At 44.6% G+C, this 26,943-nt stretch overlaps 1 protein-coding gene across 5 annotated transcripts in view; it reads right to left on the bottom strand.

The window, feature by feature from the left end:
- ARHGAP24 (Rho GTPase activating protein 24) overlaps positions 1-26,943 on the bottom strand; it is a 447,041-nt gene that overhangs the window by 7,308 nt on the left and 412,790 nt on the right. For all 5 annotated transcript variants that reach the window (XM_087724059.1, XM_087724058.1, XM_087724057.1 and 2 more), the window contains 4 exons: positions 19,604-19,736; positions 19,383-19,456; positions 16,530-16,651; positions 4,739-5,810 (listed from right to left, as the gene is read on the bottom strand). In XM_087724059.1, coding sequence (XP_087580185.1) covers positions 4,739-5,810; positions 16,530-16,651; positions 19,383-19,456; positions 19,604-19,736 — 1,401 coding nt within the window. The remainder of the gene's footprint in view (positions 1-4,738; positions 5,811-16,529; positions 16,652-19,382; positions 19,457-19,603; positions 19,737-26,943) is intronic.

The following is a 26,943-nucleotide window of genomic DNA, read 5'->3' as shown; positions in this document are numbered from 1 at the left end:
ATCATTTTTAAATCTGCATCTTTTCTGATCCCAGCTTTACACAGAACCATCTCATGACTGAAATGTTAAAAGCCATTTAGGAGGCTCATTTGCGATTTTCCATGAAAGACAGCATAGCTCCCCCCGAGCTCATTAAAACCTTGCTATGAATCTGAAGCAGCAATCTTTAGAGAGAGTCTTTTTCCATCGACGGCTGCTCTGAAAAGTCATTTCTTTTTCCAAGTGTCTTGAGCTCTGTCCCACGGCATCCAACGAAATAAATTGTGGTATTCATTAGTATTCAACGCAGAGTTTTAAGACTACTTGGTGGCAGAATGGAAGATGGGACAGATGTATAATCCCCTAGGAGATAAATTAAGCTAAATGCTGACCTTTCCCCCCTTTGTCTCATTGTTCATGCAGTGCTTTATGACATCCCATGTATAATTTAAATGATCCCCCCTTTCCATCTATCTGAAATTCTAACTCACCTGACCACAGGTAGTTCTTGCTTAACAAGTAAGGTTCTACATTTAGGCAAGAAAAACGAAATGTGCAGGTACAGTTTATGTGGTACCTTGCTCAATAGTAGTAACTGTGAAAGGGATCTTGGAGTCCTAGTGGACAACCATTTAAATAGGAGCCAGCCGTGGGCAGCAGCTGCCAAAAAAGCCAACACTGTTCTAGGCTGCATAAACAGATGGATAGAATCAAGATCATGTGAAGTGTTAACACCACTTTATAATGCCTTGGTAAGGCCACACTTGGAATTCTGCATTCAGTTTTGGTTTTCATAATGTAAAAAAAAGGTGTGGAGACTCTAGAAAGAGTGCAGAGAAGAGCAACAAAGATGATTAGGGGACTGGAGGCTAAAACATACAAAGAACAGTTGCAGGAACTGGGTACGTCTAGTTTAATGAAAAGAAGGACCAGGGGAGACATGATAGCAGTGTTCCAGTATCTCAGGGGCTGCCACAAAGAAGAGGGAGTCAACCTATTCTCCAAAGCACCTGAGGGCAAAATAAGAAACAATGGGTGGAAACTAATCAAGGAGAGAAGCAACTTAGAACTGAGGAGAAATTTCCTGACAGTGAGAACAATTAATCAGTGGGACAACTTGCCTCCAGAAGTTGTGAATGCTCCAACACTGGAAGGTTTTAAGAAGAGATTGGATAACCATTTGTCTGAAGCTGTGTAGGGTTTCCTGCCTAGGCAGGGGGTTGGACTAGAAGACCTCCAAGGTCCCTTCCAACTCTGTTACTCTATTTTTAGTGCCCCGTTTAGAAACCGTCTGAAGTTACAACGGTACTGTGTACTGAAAAAGTAACTTTATGACTAATCTTCACACTTACGACTGTAGTAGCATCCTGTGGTCCCATGATCCCCAATCCATACATTTCATAGCTGGCTTCCCACAAGCAGATTCAACGGAGAAGTCAGCAGTGAGTTCAGAAGTTGCAACACACGAGGCCTCATTTGCTTAATGACCAAAGTGGAAGTGACATTGTAATTCTAAGTATGGTCACGGGACAAAGTTGCCAGTCTCAGCTATGGTCATTAAGCAAAGACTATCTGTAGTAAATCATATATTGGCATTTTCCCTCTTTGGTCCGGAAGAAATACAAACGGCTCAAATTAAATTGTTTCTATTCAAAACAATTTGGAATTGTTTGATGTTAAACAGAGGCGTATCCTGGTCAGTTGTGTGACTGCATCAGTATCATATAAAAGCTATTATCATAATCATCATGAAGATTTAGTTCAATGAAAGACAGTAAGGTTTAATGAAAGGGTAAGTAAGGGGGGAGGGGGGAAATAGAGTTTATGTCAATTTTTAAAACAATAAGAACGCACTTGTATACTGTTGCTTTTTTCTTTCTTTTAATTTTAGTATAAAATAAGAAGCCGAATACATTGATGAATAGTAGAAATACACCGAAGTGAGGAGTAGAGGGAAAGAAGAGGGAGGGGCAGAGAGGGAGTGAGAGGGGAATGGAAGGAGGGTGAGATGGAAGGGAGGGGGAGAAAGGAATGTTAGAGGGGGAGGGGAAGTAGAAGAGGGGAATGTTGAAGGGGAGAAAGGAAAGTTGGAGGGGGGAGAAAGAAAGGGTGTATGGAGGGTTGAAGCGTTATGTTGGTTTTGTATTTTGGAATATAAGAAGAGTTATGTTTATTGCTTAATGTTATATGGCCTCAATCTTGCACAGTATATATGTGATTATATAAAATGAAAATGAAAATGAATAAAAAAATATTTTAAATGCAAAGACAGTAAGGTTTATTAAAAACCAGCTGTGTGTAGATCAAATTGACTTACTTACTTACTTTCTCTCCTCCCTCCTTTCTTTCTTCCTGTCCTTCCTTCCTTCCTTCCTTCCTTCCTTCCTTCCTTCCTTCCTTCCTTCCTTCCTTCCTTCCTCCAACACCCCCCCCCTTTCATTGCAGATTTCTAAAACATACAAGAGGTATTGATGGTTGGCACTACTGATTTATGTTCCACAAATTATGGGACTAGATCTATGTGACCCAGTGAGGCAACCTAAAAGAGGGACTCAAGGACACATTTAGTCTTTGGTATTGAGTCAGATATGCAGATGATACCAGGCTAATGGCAGAAAGTGAAGAGGAACTAAAGAGGCTCGATGCGGGTGAAGGAGGAGAGTGCAAAAGTTGGCTTGAAACCCACATTAAGTTCATGGCATCCGGCCCTCTCAATTCCTGGCAAATAGATGGGGAAGAAATGGAGGTAGTGACAGATTTTATTTTCCTGAGCTCCAAGATCATCACAAATGGGAACTGCACCCAAGAAATTAAAAGATGCTTGCTCCTGGGGAGGAAAGCTATGTAAATCTAGACAGTATCCTAAAAAGCAGAGACATCACCCTCCCAATAAAAGTGCATATAGTCAAGGCTATGGTTTTTCCAGTTGCAATGGATGGCTGTGAAAGTTGGACCATAAGAAAGGCTGAGTGCCGAAGCATGGAGGCTTTGAACTTTAGTGCTGGAGAAGACTCCTGTGAGTCCCTTGGACTGCAAGGTGATCCAACCGGTCAGTCCTACAGGAGATCAACCCTGACTGCTCTTTAGAAGGCCAGATCCTGAAGATGAAACTCAAATACTTTGGTCACCTAATCAGAAGGAAGGACTCACTGGAGAAGAGTGCTGGGAACGATTGAGGGTAAAAGAAGAAAGGGACGACAGAGAAAGAGGTGGCTGGATGGAGTCACTGAAGCAGTAGGCGTGTGCTTAAATGGACTCTGGAGGATGGTAGAGGACAGGAAGGCCTGGAGGAACATTGTCCATGGGGTCGCGATGGGTCGGACACAACTTCACAACTAACAACAGTTGAGTCAGGGGCACACTCTTAAAAACACATGAGGCCAGGGGAAAAACTGAATCTGATGTATTTAAAGGTAAATTACGTCCCCTTAATTTAATTCCCCATATATTTAATAGTTTTCTTCATATGACCCGTTAAAAATTACAATTTGCTGGCATGTTTTGGAAGGACTTGGGTCGAAGGTGACGTTTTTGGGGGGCAGGTGATGTGCCTCATCTGTGCCCCTGATCTAGATGGACCAATGGTCTCACTTATATAAGTTCACTTGGTATAAGAACAATCTACTAGTCTGGTTGAAATTGAAGTTGGAATCTAACCCAGTGAACAATTTTGCCTCCAGGTATGAAACCAAAGAGAGGGATTTCTGTACCTCCAGCACTACCTTGGAAATCAGTCTGTCAACTCGCAAAGCATTCCTGACCTGCTCTTGAGTTGCCATAGGCAGGGGGATGAGGAACCGAGCCTTGCAGCTGCAGCGAGAAAAATGCACTTCAGTCAAAACAAAAGCACATTCCAGCCATCTCTATGTCAAGGCCATCTCCACGGACACCCACAGTGGCTAGACGGAGGGACTTGTACAACCCACAAAATTGCTTTGTTGGGGAATGTGACTGATGACACACCTTGGGGGAGAGGGGGGAACAGGGTCAGAGCCAGGGCATGAATTAAGGGAGATCGGAGTTGGCTTCACTTGGGAACACGCAGACGTGAAGCTCCTAATAAATAACTGGAATTCTTTTGAAGCTTGGCTCGAGTCTCATGATTTAATGAGGACATCGGTCGGAACCCTGACACAGTCTTCCCTTAATTGCTCTATGCCAGAAATGGAGTCCATTTCTCACAATCCCCAATCAGCCTATATCTGTGGGAGTGCCTTCCCTCTGGAATGAGCTGCCCCCGGAGCTTCGCATAATCCCCGACCTCCGGTCCTTCTGACGCACCCTAAAAAGTTGGCTTTTCCAGCAAGCCGGCCTGGCCTGAATAGAATAAAATATAGGATTAATTTGGTTGTTAATTTTAATTTAATTTTTTAATTTAATTTTTTAATTTAATTTTTTAATTTAATTTTTTAATTTAATTTTTTAATTTAATTTTTTAATTTAATTTTTTAATTTAATTTTTTAATTTAATTTTTTAATTTAATTTTTTAATTTAATTTTTTAATTTAATTTTTTAATTAAATTTTTTAATTAAATTTTTTAATTTACTTTTTTATTTAATTTTTTAATTTTTATTGCAAATATCAATTGGGGATTTTTTTGGATACTTTATTTAATGTCCCTTTTAATTTTTGTAATATGTGTTTTCTTTTATGTTGTACGCCGCCCTGAGTCCTTGGGAGAAGGGCGGCATATAAATCCAATAAACCTAAACCTAAACCTATCTTGGCTTCAGAAATTTCTTCCGCTGAAATCTTACCTTTTTATCCTCGTTTCGTACTCCAGCTTTTGTTTCGTCATTTCCTGCTTTAAGCTGGAAACCAGGCTGTGCAAAGCACTGTGATTGCCCGTGTTGTTCACAAACGTTTCACTGTTGTCACTGCTGCTCGTAGCCCTGCTGCTTCGCCCGCCCACGCTTCTCCGGTCGACTTTGCTCTCACCCTCGGCTGGGTTCAGGAGATTGTCCTGTTGGTGCTCGTCTAAAACCGGGTCTTCAAAATTGCTCCCGTAAAAGTCTTGCTCGGGACACGTGGTGGTGGACGAGCGGCAGGAGTTCGAATGTTCAGGGAGGGATATTTCGCACGAGGACGTAGACCAAGTGGCGCTGTCCACGCTCTGCTTATCTTCGGCGTTCACTGCCGAGAACTGTTGGTGCACGTTGTCGTAAGTGGAAAGTCTGTTGTGTTGGCCAGAATCGCTCATAGGCTCCTTTTGCTTGTTGTCTCTCAAGGTCACGTAGCCATTAGGCATCCAGCTCTGGCAACGGCTGTTCAAAGAGTTGCTGTGGGCATCAGTGCTGGAGATACCCATTCGCACCCCTCCGTTTGGCACGCTGTGCGTGCCCATTTTGGTTACTGGCCCTTTCAGAGAAGATGTTCTCCTGGTCTGCAAAGTGCCGTTGGATAGAGAGGGTGACGTCTTCTCCTGACTCTCTACAGAACTGCTGAAGGAGCCGTTGGTGACTATGCCGCTACCTTTATTAAACGCCGGGTTTTTTTTCACCGTAAGGGGTGGACTCCTGGTCATGTCCAGTTTGTGAAGGCTGTTCCTTGGACTGTTGGATTTGCTTCCGGGCTGAGCTGTAGGAGATCCATTGTCCACCAGGGTTCTTTGTGGAGATTCAGGCTTGTCCCATGAACATCGCCTTACAGGGGACGACTCCTTGGTATTATTATTCTCTCTGTTCTGGAGTTGTCCAATGATGACTTTCTTTTGGACCTCGTTGTTGTTATTGCAAACCTCCTGTCCACTTTGGGACTCTGCATCCTTGGGAAACAACAGCTCATGTTCGCTTATCATCATGGACATCAATTGCTGGACCACCACAGTACCTAATAGGAAATAACACAAAGAAATCTAGGTTCAGCATGCCGGAACTTTTGAAATAAAAAATGCTACTTCTGCACATACTTTGCATCCAAGATTTATCTTTGCATGAGATCCAATGTCTCCTGGCAGGTTTATTTTCCAATGGGGAAAAATAAAAGAGGAGACTTTCTCATCTTTTACAATCCTCATTGGTCATGAGCAAAGCATGGGGCAGGATCCAACCTGGGTTGGTCACCGGGGCCAGAGGTCTAGTCTTCCAAGCTTTCAGACTCATACTGGAGGCCATCCTCAGGGAACGTCTCTCTCTCTCTCACACACACACACCAGAATGTTGAGTGAGAGAAGTTCCCTGAGGAGGGGCTGTAACATGAGTCTGAAAGCTCAGAAAATGAAACCTCTGATCACAATGACAGACCCAGATTGGACCCTGCAACATTATCCTTCATCCATGAAAGCACCAATGATGTTTATCTACAGTATAAAAATGGCTGTGTGTGTGCGTATATTCCAGCATAACTCTGGAACACCTCAAGCAATTTCAACCAAACTTGGTACTCAGATGACTTACTCTCTGGAAACAAATACTGTGGGGGTAAGAACCTCTAACACCCCTCGGTGTATGTGTGCGTGCATGTGTCTATGTGTGTGTGTTCCAGCATAACTCTGGAACGCCTGGGCCGCTAAAATGAAAAGGACTGAACTATATCTATAGTGTCAAGTCACAGTACTTTTGACAGTGATAGTGTGCATTTTGGATTCAAGTTCTGTTAAGATACAGCCTGTTGTGCCTTAAAATGGCTTCTCATGTACAGCACAGTGGAGTTGCCATGGTGACGGCTTCCCAGTACTCCACAAGGGGGCTCCCTGTAATACAGGATTGGGATAAATACATACCCGGGCTATGTCGGGTTATCAGCTAGTATCACATAAAATAGTCTTTGTGCAAAATAGCTTCTCTCCCTCTCTCTTTTCCCCCTCCCTCCCTCCTCATCCATCCCTCCATCCCCCCATCCCTCCATCCCACTTCAAGAAGAGAGCAATCTAGGAAAAGAAATGTTCAGCATCTCATTGTATACCAAAATAACTCAACTAAAAGTCCCATGATTTCTAGCAGTAAATGAAGTTTGACAGCCTGTCCTACTCTCCCAGTGAATGTTTTTTCTGTAATTGGGTAGGAAGCAGTGACTGTGAAGTTGAATCAAGACAGCCATTAGCTCTTTAAATAGATTTTATTAAATTATTTTAAAAGATAGGATAAATGGATAGATTTCTAAGGGCTGGCCCACTTGTTTTGCTTCACCTGAAGACCAAGCCCAACGCTGTATACTGAGGGCATTGAAGAAAAAGTGACAAGAACTAAACGTTGTTGACACGGCTTCGCTTGCCTATGAATTGCTCAGTTGCTTACATTAAGTGGTAAAACAGCATGAAATTTGATGCAGGATACACTGTTACGGACTAGATAGAAAGATGATATATAGAGCTTCAGAACAGCTGGACGGGACTCCCTTCTGCTCTCGTTCTCATCTCGGATTCCATAATTTGCAAAATAAAAATCAACATCCACAGTTTATAAGCACCTCCAGGAGGTTCTCCGAGCCCCTCTGTCATTCTCCCCAACTGCCACAAAGAAAAATGCCCGCAGTGGGAGAGATGCCAGAGCACACAGCATCTAGAGGGGTGGTGGCCCTCAACCATCACCACCAGGCCCCCCGGGTGTGTGGCAAGCATGGCCGATGTGGTAAGCATTGCCGGCAAGACTAGCAAAGTCGGCACAGCCTGTTCCTCCAGGAACAAAACCAAAACAGGTCCAAATCCAAGACTAAAATGAAGTCCAACCCAATCCAGGTTGGTGCTCACCTGGGCATTCTTTTAAACTTCTGTAGAACTATGTAGCTATGAAGACAATCCATCTGTGATTGGGTTTGGGTTTGGGTTTATTAGCATTTATAGGCCGCCCTTTTCCCTGAGGGGACCCAGGGCGGCTCACATAGGATCAGGGGAGGGAAATACAAACAGTGACGTAGACAAACATAGAGTAAAATAATTAGCAACATTCATTCATCATTCGGGAGGGGCGATTATCTTTGTCCCCAGGCCTGACGGGCTAGCCAGGTCTTAAGGGCTATGCGGAAGGCCTGGACGGTGGTGAGGGTACGAATCTCCACGGGGAGCTCGTTCCAAAGGGTCGGAGCTACTACCGAAAAGGCTCTCCTCCTTGTAGTTGCCAGCCGGCACTGGCTGGCAGATGGAATTCGGAGGAGGCCCAATCTATGATATCTAATTGGTCGCAGGGAGGTAATTGGCAGAAGGCGGTCTCTCAAATACGCAGATCCACTACCATGAAGGGCTTTATGGGTGACCAGTAGCACCTTGAAGCGCACCCGGAGATCGACAGGTAGCCAGCGCAGCTCGCGGAGGATAGGTGTTATGTGGGTGAACCGAGGTGCACCCACGATCACTCGCGCGGCCGCGTTCTGGACTAGCTGAAGCCGCCGGATGCTCTTCAAGGGCAGCCCCATGTAGAGCACGTTGCAGTATTCCAGCCTAGAGGTCACAAGGGCCCGAGATTTCTGCTCTCTCTCTCTCTTTCCCTCCACCCTCTCTCTTTCTCCCCCTCTTTCTCCTCCTCCTCCTCTTCTTCTCTTTTCTTTCTCCCTCTCCCTTGTTTTCTTCTTCTCTTTTTCTTTCTCCCTCTTTTTCTTTATCTCCTCTTTCCTTCTTTCTTTTTCTTTCTTTCTCCCTCTCCCTCCTCCTCCTCTCTCTTCTCTTTCTTTCTCTTTTCTTTCTCCCTCTCCTTCTCTTTTCTTTCTTTCTTTCTCTCCCTCTCTCTTTCTTCTCTCTCTCTCCCTCTCTCTCTTTCTCTCTCTCCCTCTTTCTTTCTCCCTCTCCCTTTCTTTCTTCTTCTCTTTCTTTCTCTCCCTCTCTCCTTTTCTTTTTCTTTCTTTCTCCCTCTCCCTCTTTCTCTGCTATGTTTCCATTTTATTAATGCCCCATTTATTCTAACTATGTACCAATATTACTGCCTGATCATTGGACTAAAATTCTCAGAAACGTCATCGGAATTAGCCACAGCGGTTTAGGATTCTGAAGGCATACAATGCAGCAGACCGAAGCCCATATTACACACAGAAAAAACTCTATTCGCCTCTCATCCCTGTTTAGCCCATATAATGTGAACCTCTATGGATTGCACGATATGGGAAAGATTCATTTTTTTCACAGCAGAACAAAACAAGAAACTAAAGAAACCCTTAAGGAACTCTGGGAGGACACGGTTGGGAGTGAAGCCATACGGAGCAGAGAGATGAATGGTCTAATTAGGATTTTTGACGTTCCCTTCCAGATGGCTGGAGGGTCACCTGCCCTAGAGGAGGTCCACCTCAGAAACCTTCAGAAGAAAGAAGATGAAGCTCCCTGGCTCCCATTGCTACAAATTTGATTTTGCCGACTGTAACAGCAGATAATAACGAAGAGGCCTGTAAAATTAATCTAATATCAATATAAATAAACACTCCGGAATGATACTTGGAGCAGCCTCCCAATCTCTTGAGTAGAGACTATGCTGCTGCCGGTATTATAAATCAAAGTGAATTCCAGGAAGCCAGGAGGGGGGGGTGTCATTCGAGATGTAGATAATGAATGGCCAGACTGCTTTCTCTAGAGACTCCTGGAAGCCAAACAGCAGGCCTTCTTTTCTTTAATTTATGGAGCTTTCATGTGGAACATGGCGTCCAGCACTTCACAATCCTTCCCACCTTCTTCCATATTTCTCGAAGTAAATTTAGGGTGGGGTTCCTGGAGGGGCCATTTTAAGCATATTTTCAAAATGGTTTTTTTAATAGTATAAGCCAGGGGTGTCAAACTCGATTTCATTGAGGGCCGCATCAGGGTTGTGTTTGACCTGGCGGGGGGGTAAGAGGGGGCCGTGGCCCGCTTGACATCAGTTGCGTCAGGGGCGCCTGTGTTGCTCTGCCGGGAAAATGGGCTCCCAATTTCCGTTTTCGGCTGGGATGGCCTCCTGCAACCTTCTGCCAGCAAAAAGAGGGCTCAGGGGGGCCACCTGCCAGCAGCTGCTCTCTCACAGCAGGCTCCGAAGTCTCTACGTCCTGCGGAAAAGGACGCTCGCTCCCTTTCCCCCTGAACTGGCCCAGCACACCAGGAGTCTCTCTCCCTCTCTTGCAAAGGAAGTTCTGGAAGGTGCGTTCGCTTTCTTCCAGCAGCAGAGACACACACATACTCGGCGCTGCAGATTCCAAGAAGAATTCCGATAATTTCCAGACAGGATTTGGAAGTGCGGGTTATCAGTAGCAGACTCAGAGAGAGATGAATAGTTGTTTGTCACACCTATCCATCTCCGCCCCTTGCCTTTTATCCCCAGAGCTAGGGTGCGGCTTCGCTAGCAGCAGTGGATCTTCTGTCCCAAGGACCAGCCCACGGATTTCCACTGCTCTCCTCTCCTCTGCCTTCTGCCCATGTGCACATCAGGCATTGGACTCAGCTATTCCCCCTCTTCCTCATCAGCCACCTTCAGACCTGGAGTTGTTTAATCCCAATCTGAGGGCTGATGGATGGCCCAGGCTCCACCTTCTGTCACTATCTCTGACAGCTCCATTCTCTCTTCCCCCTCGGAGCTCTCAGATTGCCTTGATGCTGACCCTGACTCCACCACCACCACCTCCTCCTCCTCCTCCTCCTCCTCCTCCGATTTGGCTGCTGGAGGGGTGGGCAGCTGACAGGTCACAACAGCTAAGTTCAAAATAATACATCCAGGTAATCATGGCGGAGCAGCGGCTGCTCAGGAAAACCAGGTATCTTAGCTGTTTTGGTAAAACGAGGGTCCAATTCGCTACCCAGCCTGTTCTACTAAGTGGAGCAGTTGACTAATGCCCCCACTTTGCAAAAAGCCATCATAACCAGCCTGCTTACCTACACCAAATGCCAGACTAGATTAACAGGATTCTTCTAGGCACAACTCCTAGGATGTGATTTCTGCTTCTTTTAGTGGAAATTACCCTTAGGCAGCTGTAAAGACAACTGAGCTTCAAAAATTGACCAGCTAGATTTAGCTACCAAGATGGATGCCCTTTTTTTTTTTTTTAAATCAAATGCAGATCAGACAAAAGGAAAATGGAAAACTTGCAAGCTGCTGACTTGAACTCTTCCTTTTCATGTGAATAGCACAGCAATCTGTCTTCTCAGATTGGGGGTAACACCTGGACAATCTGAACATCTGCAGGCACAAGATAGATATGCCCATTTTTTCCCCCATGCTACTTTAATGGGTTAAAAAGAGCCGCGGTGGCGCAGTGGTTAGAATGCAGTACTGCAGAGTATTTCTGCTGACTGCCGGCTGCTTGCAATTTGGCAGTTCGATTCTCACCAGGCTCAAGGTTGACTCAGCCTTCCATCCTTCCGAGGTCGGTAAAATGATGACCCAGGTTGTTGGGGCTAATACGGTGACTCTGTAAACAACTTAGAGGGGACTGTCAATCACTGGGAAGTGGCAATATAAGTCTAAATGCTGTTGCTATTGCTATCTGAATTTTGATCACATTACCATGGAGATGCTGCAACGGTCATAAGTGTGAGAAAAGATCTTGTCACTTTTTTCAATGCCGTTGTATCTTTGAATGGTCACTAAATGAACTGTTGGAAGTCGAGGACTAAGTGCTCCTGCTAAAAGGCATCTGAGATGAAAACCTAGATCTGGATCTTTGGAAGCAATTGGAGCGCTTGAACTTTCATAATTAGCCTTTAATATTGTGACAGGAATGTTAGAGACTTATCTAATTGAGAGCTGGGGAGTCTTTAAGCGTGGAAGGAAAGATTCCGTTTTTAAACTAGAATCCGGAGATCAATTAAAGTTGAAGCAATTAAAGTTTGAAAGGATCATTTAGATCACTAGATTTAGAACTGAGGAGAAATTTCCTGACAGTTAGAACAATTAATCAGTGGAACCGCTTGCCTCCAGAAGTTGTGAATGCCCCAACACTGCAAGTCTTTAAGAAGATGTTGGATAGCCACTTGTCTGAAATGGTATAGGGTTTCCTGTCTAGGCAGGGGGTTGGACTAGAAGACCTCAAAGGTCCCTTCCAACTCTGCTATTGTATTGTATTGTATTGTATTGTATTGTATTGTATTGTATCCAACCAATTCCTTGGTGCAGGAATTTACACTCCTCTCAAATGTGTCTGCTTCAACTCTTCTAATAAAGCAGAGTCCAACACGTCCCTCCAGCATTGGTTCCACTGTACAAATAATTTTCATCCACATGTTCTTACATACATATTTAAAATTAATTCTAAGACTACCAAATTAGGTAGTCGACCAGAACTCAATTGAGTTCACAATTCTTCCAAACAAAAATCCATCCCCGAGTCCCTCATGTATTTATATTCACCGGTATGTTTATTTATTTATCATTCCAGCAGCATAAAGCAATGGGCAAACTCATTAATACTGGTATTGTCAAACCACTGAAATGTAAAATATTTTCCCCAATATTCTAAATTGCTAAAAATGTGTAGGATATGCAGAGCCAAACCAGATCTAGTTTTTCCAATGGTGTCCCAGCTGGAAACATAGATCTTTTGATCTGGAAATGGTTATGTAACAGTATGAGAGAGGGGGGGAGGGAGAGAGGGAGAGAGAGGGGGAGGGAGGGAGGGAGAGAGGGAGAGAGAGGGGGAGGGAGGAAGGAAGAGAGGGAGAGAGAGGGGGGAGGGAGGGAGAGAGAGAGGGGAGGGAGGGAGGGAGAGAGGGAGAGGGGGGAGGGAGAGAGGGGGGATGGAGAGAGGGGGAGGGAGAGAGGGAGAGAGGGGGGGAGGGAGAGAGGGAGAGGGGGAGGGAGAGACAGAGGGAGGGGGGAGGGAGAGAGGGGGGATGGAGAGAGGGAGGGAGAGGGGGAGGGAGGGAGAGAGAGAGGGAGAGAGAGGGAGGGAGAGGGGGAGGGAGGGAGAGAGAGAGGGAGAGAGAGGGAGGGAGAGGGGGAGGGAGGGAGAGAGAGAGGGAGAGGGGGGAGGGAGAGAGAGGGGATGGAGAGAGGGAGAGGGGGGATGGAGAGAGGGAGAGAGAGGGGGAGAGAGAGAGGGAGAGGGGGGAGGGAGAGAGGGGGGATGGAGAGAGGGAGAGGGGGGAGGGAGAGAGAGAGGGAGAGGAGGGAGGGAGGGAGAGAGAGAGAGAGAGAGAATAATTTTACCCCTCCCGTTATCCATAAGATCTGATTTTCATCGTATGGCCCTGAATTCCATAATTGTAAAGAAATGGGGGGAGAGGATCGTATTTTAATTGCTTCTGTTGCTATATATAATTACTGTCTGGATTATTTAAGTAGCACTTGGCAAATGAGAATATCTATGTCACGGCGGTCAAACTCGCTTCGTCACGTTGCCGTCAGGTGATGTTTCGTGACATTTCCCCCCCTTCGCGGAGCTGGGGTGGGCGTGGCCTCCGTGCGACGCATCCAACCCATGGGCATCCACTTTGACGCCCTGATCTATGTGAACTACTCTGTGAAATAGTCCAGACAAGAGCCTAACCAGAATTACTGACTCTACCTTAATTGTAAGGTGATATTAATAGAATCTTGTAAGACTGAAATTATTTTTCTCTATGGAGATACTCAGCCATTCAGGTTGTCTCAAAGATGCTTTTTCAAAAGGCAACTTGACTTTCTATGGTTTTCCCTGAAGATGTTTCACTTCTCATCAGAACCAACAAGAAGCTTCTTGGATGACGAGCCAAACATCTTCAAGAAAAAAATCCAGTTGGCTTTTGAAACAGTACCTTTGAAATACTTCACCATTCCTTTCATTTTACTTTCTAGAAAACTTGGGAGGGTCCCTTCTAACTGTTGTGGCCCACCAGCGGCCAGTAAGGAGGTTGAGGAAGAGCATGGGCCAGTCCTGGAGGCTGGGGAAGGTTCGGACGAGGGCTCTGAATTGGAGGCAGAGAGGAGGCCAAGGCCGTCTGGCAGTTCTCAGCTGCCTTCAGAGCTAGACAACAGTGAGGCAGAGGAACAGCTGGAGCCTGTTCCCAGTGTGCACATGCACAGAGCTGCCAGAAGAAAAGAACAGCTCAGAAATCAGGGTTGATTTGGGAGTAAAGCCACAGGTGGATGGTGAATGGCCCCTCCCATAGGAAAGGGGAGCAGGCTTTAGCAGGACACAATTCATTCGTTTGTTCGGTCATTCGTTTCAGGAGTGTGAAGATCTGTCCGTGAATCTCAGAGACTCTGTGCCCAATCTTTCTTTGCGCAGCACCTCATTTGGAAAATAATAACGTGGCAGATTTCCAAGATAGATAAGGTCTGTGGTCATAAATTCACCTTTGAAAGATCAGGCCTTTGCTGAATGTGAATGAGAGGAATTCACATTTGTTTAATAAAAGGGGTTTTGTCGGGACCAGGACTCTGGCTCATGCTTTTTGGGGAAGCCTAGGTCAGGACACTAACATATTTTCCACAACCGTCCTCTGTGGGCTGAGATATCTTTTACACACCAGTTGGCAACTCCGTGCTTTGCCTCCTATCTCCCAAGGTCATTCTCAGATATCATTACCTCAGAGGTCCCCAATTTCCAGGCTGCGGCCTAGTACCGGGCCTTAAGCCATTCAGTACCAGGCCATGGAAGTGGTATGAGAACAGTGGGGGAGTGCGTGCATGCTGCATGCTCCATTTGTGTGAGCAGCGAGTGAGCGCGTGCAGGCTCCATTTGTGTGAGCCACTGCCACTCGTGCGGAGCTATTTCCGCTCTTCTCCTCCCATGCCGGTTTGCAAAAATTGAAAAGTTGGGGAACCCTGCATTGCATTAAGCCTGAGCACAAGGTCATATAAGCTTCGCCTCCCCCAGGAATAATTCTATATCATTTATATGTTTTAGAACATGGTTATAAAACAGGAATGCTTTATAAATGATTTGGAGTGGCTGTTCCTATAATTACACCATTACGATATCTTGAGTTTGCTATGTTTATTTCTGTTGAATAGCCTCGTAAGTCCTCGCACTTACGAATGACAGCTTGGCAGCAGCCAGGCACGTCTTAACCAATCAGACGCGCCTGCGGGACATCCTTTACCAGATCCGCCTGCAGTACAACTGCGGCGATCGGGGCGTGTCCGCCGTTCACCAGCGTATCTCAATGATTACGCGTGCGCAAGTCTAACGCATGCGCACAGCTGGGGGGGAAGAAGTGTTGAATAGCCTCGTAAGTCCTCGCACTTACGAATGACAGCTTGGCAGCAGCCAGGCGCATCTTAACCAATCAGACGCGCCTGCGGGTTGCCGGGCTGTCATGCGAGAGGCGATTGGCTAAACGGTTTGACAGCCGAGTATAAAAGGCTGCACAACTCCGGAGGCTATCCGATCTACCACACACAACTCCAGAGACTATCCGGTCTACTGTTAGTTACTGTTGCAAACGTTCTTGTTACAATAAAAGGTTACTGTTACCTCAGACGCCTCTGATTCTTCATACAGCCGATCTAACAATTTCAATCTCTATAACATTTAGAGCGGCTCAGAAATTAGAATGTATAGATTATCGGCTTTAATTCCTTCTTGTCTGTAGAAGCTAAATTCTGAAATTAGCTATATTTTGTGATATGTAGCTGTTTTTTTCAGTGCACGGGATGGATCCTACAGGCAGTCCTCAACTTATGACCACAATTGAGATCATTTTTTGTTGTTGTTAAGTGAGACGTGTTAAGTAAATTTTCCCCCATTTTACAAACGTTCTTGTCACAGTTGTTAAGTGAATCGCTGCAGTTCATAAGTTAGTAACCTGGTTGTTAAGTGAATCTGGCTTCCCCATTGACTTTGCTTGTCAGAAGGTTGCAAGAGGGGATCACATGACCCCGAAACACTGCAATGGTCGTAAATATGAACCAGTTACCAAGCATCTGAATTTTGATCACATGATCATAAGGATGCTGGAAAGGTTGTAACTGTGAGAAACAGTCATAAGAGACACTTTTTCCAGTGCTGTTGTAACTGTGAACAGTCACTAAATGAACTGTTGTAAGTTGAGGACTACCTGTACTGGGTAGGAGAATTTTACAATTTTGCCATGCCATCTAGCAAAAATGTAAACTTCCAGTGTTCGTTTCAGATAATCTCTATGATTTACCATATTTTTCGGAGTATAAGACGCACCAAGGTTTTGAAGAGGCAAATTAAAAAAAAACTTTTTGCACTCTGCAAATCTGCCAAAAATGGCCCATTTTTTGCAAAAACGGGCTTGTTTTTTTCCCCCCAAAAGGGGGCATGGATAGCCCTTAGGAGGCTTGTAGAGTGTTCCGGGGGGGGGGGGGGAGCCAAAAACGAACAAAATATGGCATGTTTTTTTGTGAAAACGGGTCTGGTTTTTGTCAATAAAAGGGCATCAGGAAGCTTATAGAGTGCTCCTGAGGGCTGGGGGGGGGGCAAAATTGAGCAAAATATGGGCTGTACCCTCCCCAGCCTCCAGGAGCTCTCAGAAAACCTCCTACAAGCTATGCCTGGCCATTTTGGTGAAGGGGGCAAAAATAATGTATTCAGTGTATAAGACGCACCCAGATTTTCAGCCTCTTTTTTGAGGGAAAAAGGTGCGTCTTATACTCCGAAAAATACGGTAACTAAGTATGAGAAAAGAACATTCTACCCATGCTGTATCTTTATCTTTTAAAACAGTTCATGGAATTTGGACAATTTGCATTATCGTTTTCATCCTCATCTACTTACCTTCCATGATTGTCAGAGGATCTTCTACTTTGGGACGGAGGATGTTGGGGCCAAACACGGTTGCAAGATTTTGCACGCTCATTTTGTTGACTCCAGAATAGGACTGAACTTCATCCAGGAATCTATTCAGACATTCAAGGAACCAGGGGTAGGAGGAGAATGAAAGCCCAGGATTCAGTCACATTATGATGACAGGATCTCATTAGATAGATCACGCTAAATAGATGTAGGGATCGTATACATAAATTCTTTTAAAAATAAGCTGCAATAATAATAGGTTTCTGCTGCAATCTTGAACTGGACTGCCTGTCCTATTCTCTGGAGCTGTTTTTATATTGGAAGTAGAGAAATGACACAGACAATAACTTTGGGGGCGAAATGGAGAAAGACAGATAATTCCTGGAGGAGGAACAAAAGATTTTTTAAAAGCCCTTATTCTCCAAGGATTGATTTGATTCTCTAGAGCCAAGGTGGCGCAGTGGTTAAATGCAGCACTGCAGGCTACTTCAGCTGACTGCAGTTCAGCAGTTCGGCTGTTCAAATCTCACCGGCTCAGGGTTGACTCAGCCTTCCATCCTTCCGAGGTGGGTAAAATGAGGACCCGGATTGTTGTTGGGGGAAATATGCTGACTCTGTAAACCGCTTAGAGAGGGCTGAAAGCCCTATGAAGCGGTATATAAGTCTAACTGCTATTGCTATTGCTATTTGCTCTTATTTTTCATATACCCATTGGTGCAACTGATTATATTTTGTCTACTTTAGTCCACAGAAAATTTCCTTGCTTGAATTTTTTGGGGGGGAGAGAAAGAAATGGAATATAAAATCAAAAGAAAGCAAAGATAAAAACTAGAAGAGCATCAGAAAGTTTTGGCTAGACTCCAGGAAGAGTAACTACTGTTCCTCACCCACTTCTACCTACATTCTTAGCCTCCTATTCATATTTTCTTGGTATTTGTTCATATGGGTATTGAATCCAGATGTATCCAGACATAAAATGGATTTATTAAAACCATTAAGGACTTGTATCGGTTCAATTAATTCCAGTGAGCTTGCTATAGTAAGAGGTCATACAAAGCACTAAATGATTTTGCTTCGATTTTGGCTTAGCCAGTTGTATGAATCAAGCCACTGAAGTATATATAGCATGATTTACTGTATGGTTCACTATGTTGCATGATCCCAGATCATTGTGGCTTATTCAGGAAATCATGATTTAGCACAATACGTGAACCCAGATCTATGACTTAAGTCTAATGTCCACCTAATGCATATCACTGAAATCAATGGAACATACATCTCAACTAAGTTTCAGTTATAAATCTAAGGACAAAGCATTACCATTCTTGTAAATCCTTAAATGTCTTTATTTAATTAATTATTTTTTTCACATTTCCGAACTGCACATCTCCCTCAAAAATGATCTCCCTCGTTTTTATATACCCCTTCCTTCCGAAAGCAGAGCGCCAATAACGTGTAAAAGAACCAATGCAAATGTTATTGTCCCAGCACAAAAATGGTTTTCTAATCTTCCAACCACGTGCTCATCCAATAAGAGTCTTGGGTGTTTGTCGTGATTCCCTTCTACCAGTGGTGGGTTTCAAATTTTTTTCGAACCTACTCTGTGGGTGTGGCCTCCTTTGTGGGAGTGGCTTGCTGGCCATGTGACCCGGTGGGAGTGGCTTGCCGGCCATGTGTTCTCTCTCTCTCTCTCTCTCTCTCTTTCTCTCTCTCTCTCCTTCCTTTTGTCTCTCTGTCCCTTTTTCCTTTTTTTCTTTCATCTCTCTCACTTTTTCTTTCTTTTTTTTTCTTTCTTTCTTTCTTCCTTTCTTTCTCTTTCTCTTTCTCTCTCTGTGTGAGTCTGTGTGTTTGTGTGTCAGTGGTAGGTTTCAAAAAATTTTGGGACCTCTTCTGTAGGTGTGGCCTACTTTCCAGGTCCACTGGTGGAACCTCTTCTAACCGGTTCGGTAGATTTGACGAACCGGTTCTACTGAACTGGTGCGAACTGGTAGGAACCCACCTCTGCCTTCTACCTAGGGCAAACAATGCTGCTTTCTGGAGGGTCTGGATCGTAACTTCCATCATTTTTGGTCAGAAGGTTTTGTTGTACAGCAGGGGTGTCAAACTCGATTTCATTGAGGGCCACATCAGGGTTGTGTTTGAACTCAGGGGGCTGGTGGGGAGCAGGGGGGCGCGACCAGCTCAATGTCACTCATGTTGGGGGTGCCTGTGGTGGCCCAAGCAATCTGCCAGTGAAAACGGGTTCGCGAGCTCCGTTTTCAGCTGCGACGGCCTCCTGCAACCCTCTGCCAACAAAAATGGAACTCAAGAGGGCTGCGCACGGCCCTCCCGAGCTCTATTTTCGCTGGCAAAAGCATCATGGGCCGGTCTGTTTCTTGGGCAGCCCTGTGGCCAAATCTAAGCACACACACACCCGCCGGCACCTGGGTCTTGACTGTGACACCCCTGGCTAGAGGATGAAGGTAACCACAATCAAGCCTCTCTGAAGACCATTAGACTAAATGTCATAGCCTTGCAGTTCAGGTAATCATAATCTGGGAAATTACTACATCTTGCTAAACACAAATCAGAAGTGGATGGATTTGCTAGATTTCTCCAGTGTAGCTTCCCCTGATGTGGTGGGGCTGGAAGTCTCCACATCTCCAGCCAATTCTCAGATATTGTGGTCTCCATATAGTCTCTCATACGTGTAATAAGGATTCAGACCCCCCCAAAAATCAACCCGCCTGCAATTATTCTAATAAAAGAGATGAAAACAATTAGGCTGACTAATGATCTATTGGGCACAGCCATAGTATGATTTGGGGGGTGGGGGTGGATGTGAGGATGATTTACCTGCAAATGTACTTGAGTAAATTAAAGTTGACGAGCGGCAAATTCTTCACTTGCTTTGCTAATTCATTCAGCCCCTGTGTGAATATGTAAAAAAAAAAAAAAGTGAAAATGGAGAAACATACAGCACCCCTGCAAATAATTAGGAATTAAATTCAGGTAGAAATCCCCAGGTAAGGGGATTTGGGTGCTAACGTCAATCCAAGCCAAGAGACCAAACTCACCGTTTCCTTTTCTTTGCTGAGCATTTTGGCACAGGAGAGAAACTCTTCATATTTGGAATACGGGATCACCGGCTCCGGCAACTCCCTGAGGTAGAGTTTCAACAGTGAGGCCACTGTGTGCACATCTGTATTTCTGCAGGAATGGAACAGAAAATATCCAGTTGTGAAGGTAAGATTGGATCTCTGAACATCTTCTATCCAATTTGGACCTTTTAGGATGCTTCTAAAGCAGGGGTGTCAAACTCGATTTCATTGAGGGCCGCATCAGGGTTGCGTTTGACCTTGGGGGTGTGTGTGCAGAGTGGGTGTAGGCAGAGTGGACATGGCCAGCTTGACGTCACTTGTGTCAGGGGCACCTGTGGTACTCCGAGTGCCCTGACGGCAAAAACAGGCTCCTGAGCACCGTTTTCGGTTGCGACAACCTCCTGCAGTCCTCTGCCAGTAAAAATGGAGCTCGTGTGGGCAGCACGCTCCATTTATGCTGGCAGAGGCTCTGTGGCCGGTCCTTTGCTGTTTCCAGGGTGACCCTGCGGGCCAGATCTAAGCACCCCATGGGCTGGATTCAGCCTGCAAGACTTGAGTTTGACACCCTTGTTCTAAAGCAAGTCATATTAGCTATTCAGAAAACCTGTGTACAGCTAGTCCTCAACTTGCAACAATTCATTTAGTAACTGTTTGAAGTTACAATGATGCTAATTAAAGTGAATTAGGACTGTTTGCACACTTGCAAGAGCCAAGGTGGCGCAGTGGTTAAATGCAGCACTGCAGGCTACTGCTAGATCAGCAGGTCAGCGGTTCAAATCTCACCGGCTCAGGGTTGACTCAGCCTTCCATCCTTCTGAGGTGGGTAAAATGAGGACCCAGATTGTTGGGGGCAATATGCTGACTCTCTGTAAACCGCTTAGAGAGGCCTGAAAGGCCTATGAAGCGGTATATAAGTCTACTGCTATTACACATCCCTGTGGTCCAATGATCAAGCTTCCAGCGCTTAGTAATTGGCATGTATTCCTTGACTTATGGCCATAATGGAGCCTGCCTCTTGCGGTTTTAAGTTGTGTTGGTCGTAACATGGGTCACTCACAACTTGATTTTACAGCCTTTTTTGGTTGTAAAACACCATGGTCACAAAGCGAACCCATTGTTTGCTCTGGGCCATTTGTGCTGAAATGTTTTGGCAAACATAAGCTGTGGTCACCTGAGCAGGATATTGCAAATAGTCATAAATTCAGAATAACGTACTCTTTATTGTCATTGTACATTATGTATACAACTAAATTGGTTTTAGCCTCCATGACAAAAAATACAAACAACATAAATAGTCTAAAGAATAATCCCAAAGCAAATAATTCGGAAAAAAGAAAGAAAAAGAAAGAAAAAGAAAAACTAGCCATACATTTCCGTTGTGGATGGATTGATTGTGGTTGTGTTTAAGAGTCTGACACTGCCAACAGTCATGAATTCAAGCCAGCTTCCGAGTGCCCAGAATGCAGTCATGTGATCGGGGGTGGTGGTGCTGGGGGATGGCAGTGACCATCAGAATTTCAAATTCAGGTAGTAAGTACCTTTTTTTGGGGGGGGGGGATCCTTAGTGCCTTCAAAAGATTGGTTAGTGACTCCTCATAAGTCAAGAATTAAAGTCCCTATCAAGTTGAATTAAGAGACACAGTGGTTTCATGAAACTTTCCACGTCTATACAGCGTTACAAAAACAGTTCTGAGGTGGCGTACTATTGTCTTTTTCTAGCTGACCTGTCTTCCTTCCAGCGTAGTCTATACTCTGTATTTTCAAAAAGATTCTTAACCAAGTCCTACATTTCTTCTACAACTTTATTTTTTTGAGATTGGAAGGCCAGCCAATTTTCTATCCTGAAAATTACAATGGTGCCGCTAAATCAGGTGACCCCAGGAAAAATCAATCAATCAGTCAATCAATCAACTAATCAATCAATCCACCTTTCCCCCCAGTAAGGCAGATAGCTAAAGCCTTGGAAATTATGATGGCTCCCTCTAGGCCCGCTAGATGGTGCTCTTGTAAAATAAGACGGAAGAAATTATTGCAAGCTCAAATTCTATTTATTCATGGCAGGGAATTACTGTTATGCTGAATTTAATGGCCATCCCGAAGGCAGGATTGAAGTACATTGAATCATATGGGTTCTTTAATTTTTAAAAGGAGAACTTCCTGGAATGAAAGCGGAGACAGAATCATATTTCAGTAGTGAGGATTCCTCTACGCTTGGATATTGTATGAGTCTGATAGCTATTTACACATCCCTGAAAAAGAGGAATTGCATCGCCAGAGGGAGATAAAACATAAGAAAAAAAACCATTTTCCTCCAAGTTAAAAACACTCTACACGGAGTACACCTATTGTAACTTACTGGATTTTGGTAGACACTATAGGTCAGGGGTATCAAACTTGTTTTCATTGAGGGCCACATCTGGGTTGTGTTTTATCTCAGGGAGCTGGAGTGTAGGCATGGCCAGATAGGCATGGCCAGCTCGACTCCTGTCGGGGGTGCCTGTGGTGGCCCGAGCACTCTGCCAGCGAAAACGGGCTCCCAAGCTCCGTTTTAGGCTGCGACAGCCTCCTGCAACCCTCTGCCAGTGAATATGGAGCTCGGGAGGGCTGGCAGAGGGTTGCAGGAGGCCATGGCAGCTGAAAACGGAGCTTGGGAGCCCGTTTTCGCTGGCAGAAGCGCCACGGGCCAGTCCTTCAGTTTTTCCAGGGTGGCTCCACGGATCTGATCCAAATATCCTAAGGGCCGGATCCGGCCCCCGGGCCTTGATTTTGACACCCCTGCTATAGGTTCTCAGTCGTGGTTTATAGCATGGTATGGAGCGCATGAACTAAGCCACTGTGGCATATTGGAAAATTGATGAAATACAGCATGGCTTATGGTGAGCTCGCAATAAGGATAGCATGACCTTGACAAAATACACTATACAATTTCCACTAATACCAAGACTGTTGCTGACATACCCGGCTCCCTTCTGCAGAATTCCACTTAGAAGTCGGGCTTTTAAAAATTATTACATTCATACGAAGGCCTGCTAGGTTGCAGATGTGGCTTCTGTCACAATTCTCTGAGAATGTGTGTGCAAAATTCCAATTGTCTGCTATTGATATTTGGACCACTGGGTTTTTTTTTAAATTACAACTATTGTTCAGCACACCCGTACACAGTTTATACACCGGGTTATAATCAGGGGTGGGCTTCAAAATTTTTTAGCAACGGGTTCTCTGCCCAGTTGCTGGATGGGTGTGGCCATAGTGGGCGTGGCCTAGTTGGCCTTTAGTACTAGTTCTGTGGGCGTGGCTTGGTGGGCATGGCTCGGGGAGTGTGACGGGAAAGTTACTGTAAAATTTCCATTCCACGGGTGAAATTCAGACGGTTCTGGAGAACCGGTAGCGGAAATTTTGAGTAGTTCTGAGAACCGGCAAACACCACCTCTGGCTGGCCCCAGAGTTGGGAGGGAAGGGAGATTTTGCAGTATCATTTCCCTGCCATGCTCCCAAACCATGCCCACAGAATTGGTAGTAAACATTTTTGAATTTCACCACTGCTCCATTCCCTCCCCACTCCAGGGGAAGGTTACTGCAAAATCCGCATTTCCCATCGATCAGCTGGGACTCGGGAGGCAGAAAATAGATGGGGGCGGGTCCAGTCAGAGGTGATATTTACCGGTTCTCAAAATGTCCTCTACCAGAACTCCAGAACTAGTCAGAACCTGCTGAATACCACCTCTAGTACACCGGATACCTTTGCTAAGACTACTAACTATTAAATGCATTAAGTAGTGTCTACTGATTTTAGCTAAAGCACCTTTTTCGTAACAATCTTCCGGTGCATTCTGCTTCTCTTTCCCATCTAATGGACCAACATGAAATTCGACCCATAACTGAGCCCTGTGAAATGCATTAATTGGAAAACTATCACCGGGCAGCTTTTAAGCCAAGCTGAATTTTCGTACAGAAACTCATTTTGCCAAAGTAATATTATTACACGGCTGCTTCAAAATTACTGGGGAGTATTGAACAATGACCGCTATTTTCTAAATTAGATTGATTTCCTCTCCATTTTCTCTGTAATTCAATGTTTTGCTCCTTTTTAACAGAAGCAACCCATTATACTGTGGCTAGCTAGCTGATCACATAAATATCCCCCCACCATTTTGAAATTTCAATTCATCTGGGCCATTGCCTAAGAGAATTGCGTATGGTATTTGGAGTTTTGTGGCTTGCATTTAACAGAATAACAGAAGAAGAGAGTTGGAAGGGACCTAGGAGGTCTTCTAGTCCAACCCCCTGCACAAGTAGGAGATTCTATATCATTCCAGACAAGTGGTTGTCCACTCTCTTCTTAAAAACATCCAGTGTTGGCGCATTCACAATTTCTGGAGGCAAATTGTTCCATTGATTAATTGTTCTCACTGTCAGGAAATTTCTCCTTAGTTTTAAGTTGCTTCTCTCCTTAATTAATTTCCACCCATTGCTTCTTGTCCTGCCTTCTGATGCTTTGAAAAATAGGTCGACCCCCCCTATTTTTTGTGGCAACCTCTCAAATATTGGAATACTGCTATCTTGTCACCCCAGTTCTTCTTTTCACTAGACTAGACAAACCCAATTCCTGCAACTGTTCTTCAGATGTTTCAGCCTCTATCCTTCTAATCGTCCTTGTTGCTCTTTTCTGCACTCTTTGCAGAATCTCTACATCTTTTTTTTATAACACGGTGATCAAAACTGGATGCAGTATTCTAAGTGAGGTCTTACTAAGACTTTATAAAGTGATACTAATACTGTATTTTTTGGAGTATAAGACGCACCAAGGTTTTGAAGAGGCAAATTAGAAAAAAAAGTTTTTGCACTCTGCAGACCTCCCATAAATGGCCCGGTTTTTTTTTGCTAAAATGGGCCCATTTTTTTATAATAAAAAAGGCATGAATAGCCTTTAGGAGGCTTGTAGAGTGCTCCTGGGGGGTGGGCCTCCCAAAAATAGCAAAAAAATTGTCCGTTTTTTGTAAAAACGGGCCTGTTTTTTGTCAAAAAAGGGCATGGATAACCTTTAGGGAGCTTATAGAGTGCTCCTGGGGGGTTGGGGGTGCAATATTCAGCAAAAAATGGCCCATTTTCCAGTAATTTCTGCCCTCCCAAGCCCCCAGGAGCACCCTGAAAGCCTCCTAAAGGCTATGCACAGCCATTTTGGTGAAGGGGATGGGGTTTCGGGAGGCAAAAAAAATGCTGTATTCAGGGTATAAGATGCACCCAGATTTTCGGCCTCTTTTTTGTGGGAAAAAGGTGCGTCTTATACTCCGAAAAACATGGTACTTCATGTGATCTTCATTCCGTTAATGCAACCTAAGATTGTGTTGGCTTTTTTGGCTGCTGCAGCATATTGCTGGCTCGCATTCAAAGGATTGTGAGTGAATTAAGCGATTTCATGCTTCTGTATAGAATTCCTATGAAAGGCTTTAGAATGTTGCCATAGTTAGACTTATTACAGTCATGTCAAACTTTATTCCTAGTTGGAATGATTAATACAAAACCCACATATATTTGGAATATTCTAAATTCTTGCTTTTTCTGCATCAATTTTTCACAGCTTCCTCATACTCTTCCCTTTAAAGAAACATGTTAGAAGACCTTATGAGGAACAGATAAGTTCATTGTTCATTTAATGCTTATACCACTGGACAATAAATCTCCGATAGGAAGATAAAATAAAGGCTTTGGGATGTGCAAACATTCACAGGACTTTTCCTGTGCAATTAAACAACCTGGATTGGGAGCTCTTTTTATCACAGCCTCCGTTGTCACTGACTTCCTTCCTTGCAATTTGTTGTGTCAACAAGATTTTTTGCTTTGAGGCATTGAAGAAATGGCTGTCAGGCCAATTACAAACTCGGGGGGCAGTTCAGCAGCTGACCTTACATGTAAACAAGGAACCTTTACATGCAGAAGCAAACATGGAGACTGAGGTGTATCCATGATGACGCCACTGCTATGAACATAGTAAGGCAACCAATTTCAGGCAGAAGGTGAAGACATCTAAGGAGAGAAAGGTTGTCAGATTGCTTGTTGCTTTCAAAAATGTGTAAATCTGCCCAAATGACAATAGCAATAGCAGTTAGACTTATATACCGCTTCATAGGGCTTTCAGCCCTCTCTAAGCGGTTTACAGAGTCAGCATATTGCCCCCACAGTCTGGGTCCTCATTTTACCCACCTCGGAAGGATGGAAGGCTGAGTCAACCTTTGAGCCGGTGAGATTTGAACCGCCGAACTGCAGCTTAGCAGTCAGCTGAAGTGGCTGCAGTACTGCACTCTAACCACTGCGCCACCTAGGCTCTTGGTACCTGCTTTTTCAAAATTAAATGAAATCATCACCTTAATTTGGCGTCCCCATAATCCCTTGCAGGGTGGAGTCTCGGTAACTGAATAGAGCTAAATGGAGTGTTTTAATGGCCAGATGCCCTTCCTGTCACCAATACAGAGTTTGTTCAGCAGGTATATTCTACGTTTGTTAGGAGAGATTTCCAACCTAGAACTAGGATGAATTTCCTGGCAATTGGAACAATTAATCAGTGGAACAACTTGCCTCCAGAGGTTATGGTTATTCTAACAATGGAGTCCCATGGGTGCTTTTTCAAGAGGCAACTGGACTTTCTGGTTTTTCTTTGAAGAACATTTCGCTTCTCCTCCAAGAAGCTTCTTCAGTGATGACAGACGCATATTCAACTTACACTTAGGAGATGCTACATAGATTGTAGTGTTTCTGATACAGAGGTCAGAATTTAGGAGACAAGAGAAACACCCAGGACCTGGGATAGAATCATTCTTTCATAATTTTGAAATGTGTTGCCTTTCTTTTTTTTTAATTCACCTTCCAGTGAGTGTGAATTATAACACAAGAGCTAACTGGCAACCAGCTGTGGATAGACACCTATGGTCCAGCAGCTGGAATTAGCACAATATGACAAGGGACATGGTGGCTCAGTGGCTAAGATGCTGAGCTTGTCAATCAGAAAGGTCGGCAGTTTGATGGTTCGAATCCCTAGCGCTGCGTAACAGAGTGAGCTCCCGTTACTTGTCCCCAGCTTCTGCCAATATAGAAGTTTGAAATCACGTAAAAAAATGCAATTAGAAAAGGAGGAACCACTCCTTTTGGTGGGGAGGTAATAGCGTACCATGTGCCTTTGGCATTTAGTCATGCCGGCCACATGACCACAGAGACGTCTTCGGACAGCGCTGGCTCTTCGGCTTTGAAACGGAGATAAGCGCCGCCCCCTAGAGTCGGGAATGACTAGCACATATGGGAGAGGGGAGCCTTTACCTTTTTTA

The sequence above is a fragment of the Thamnophis sirtalis genome, unplaced genomic scaffold (genome assembly GCF_051295495.1).
Source record: "Thamnophis sirtalis isolate CommonGarterSnake01/CBP01778 unplaced genomic scaffold, rThaSir2_p1.2 scaffold_10, whole genome shotgun sequence".
Classification (NCBI taxonomy): domain Eukaryota; kingdom Metazoa; phylum Chordata; class Lepidosauria; order Squamata; family Natricidae; genus Thamnophis; species Thamnophis sirtalis.
This window is presented reverse-complemented; position numbering and strand designations above follow the sequence as displayed.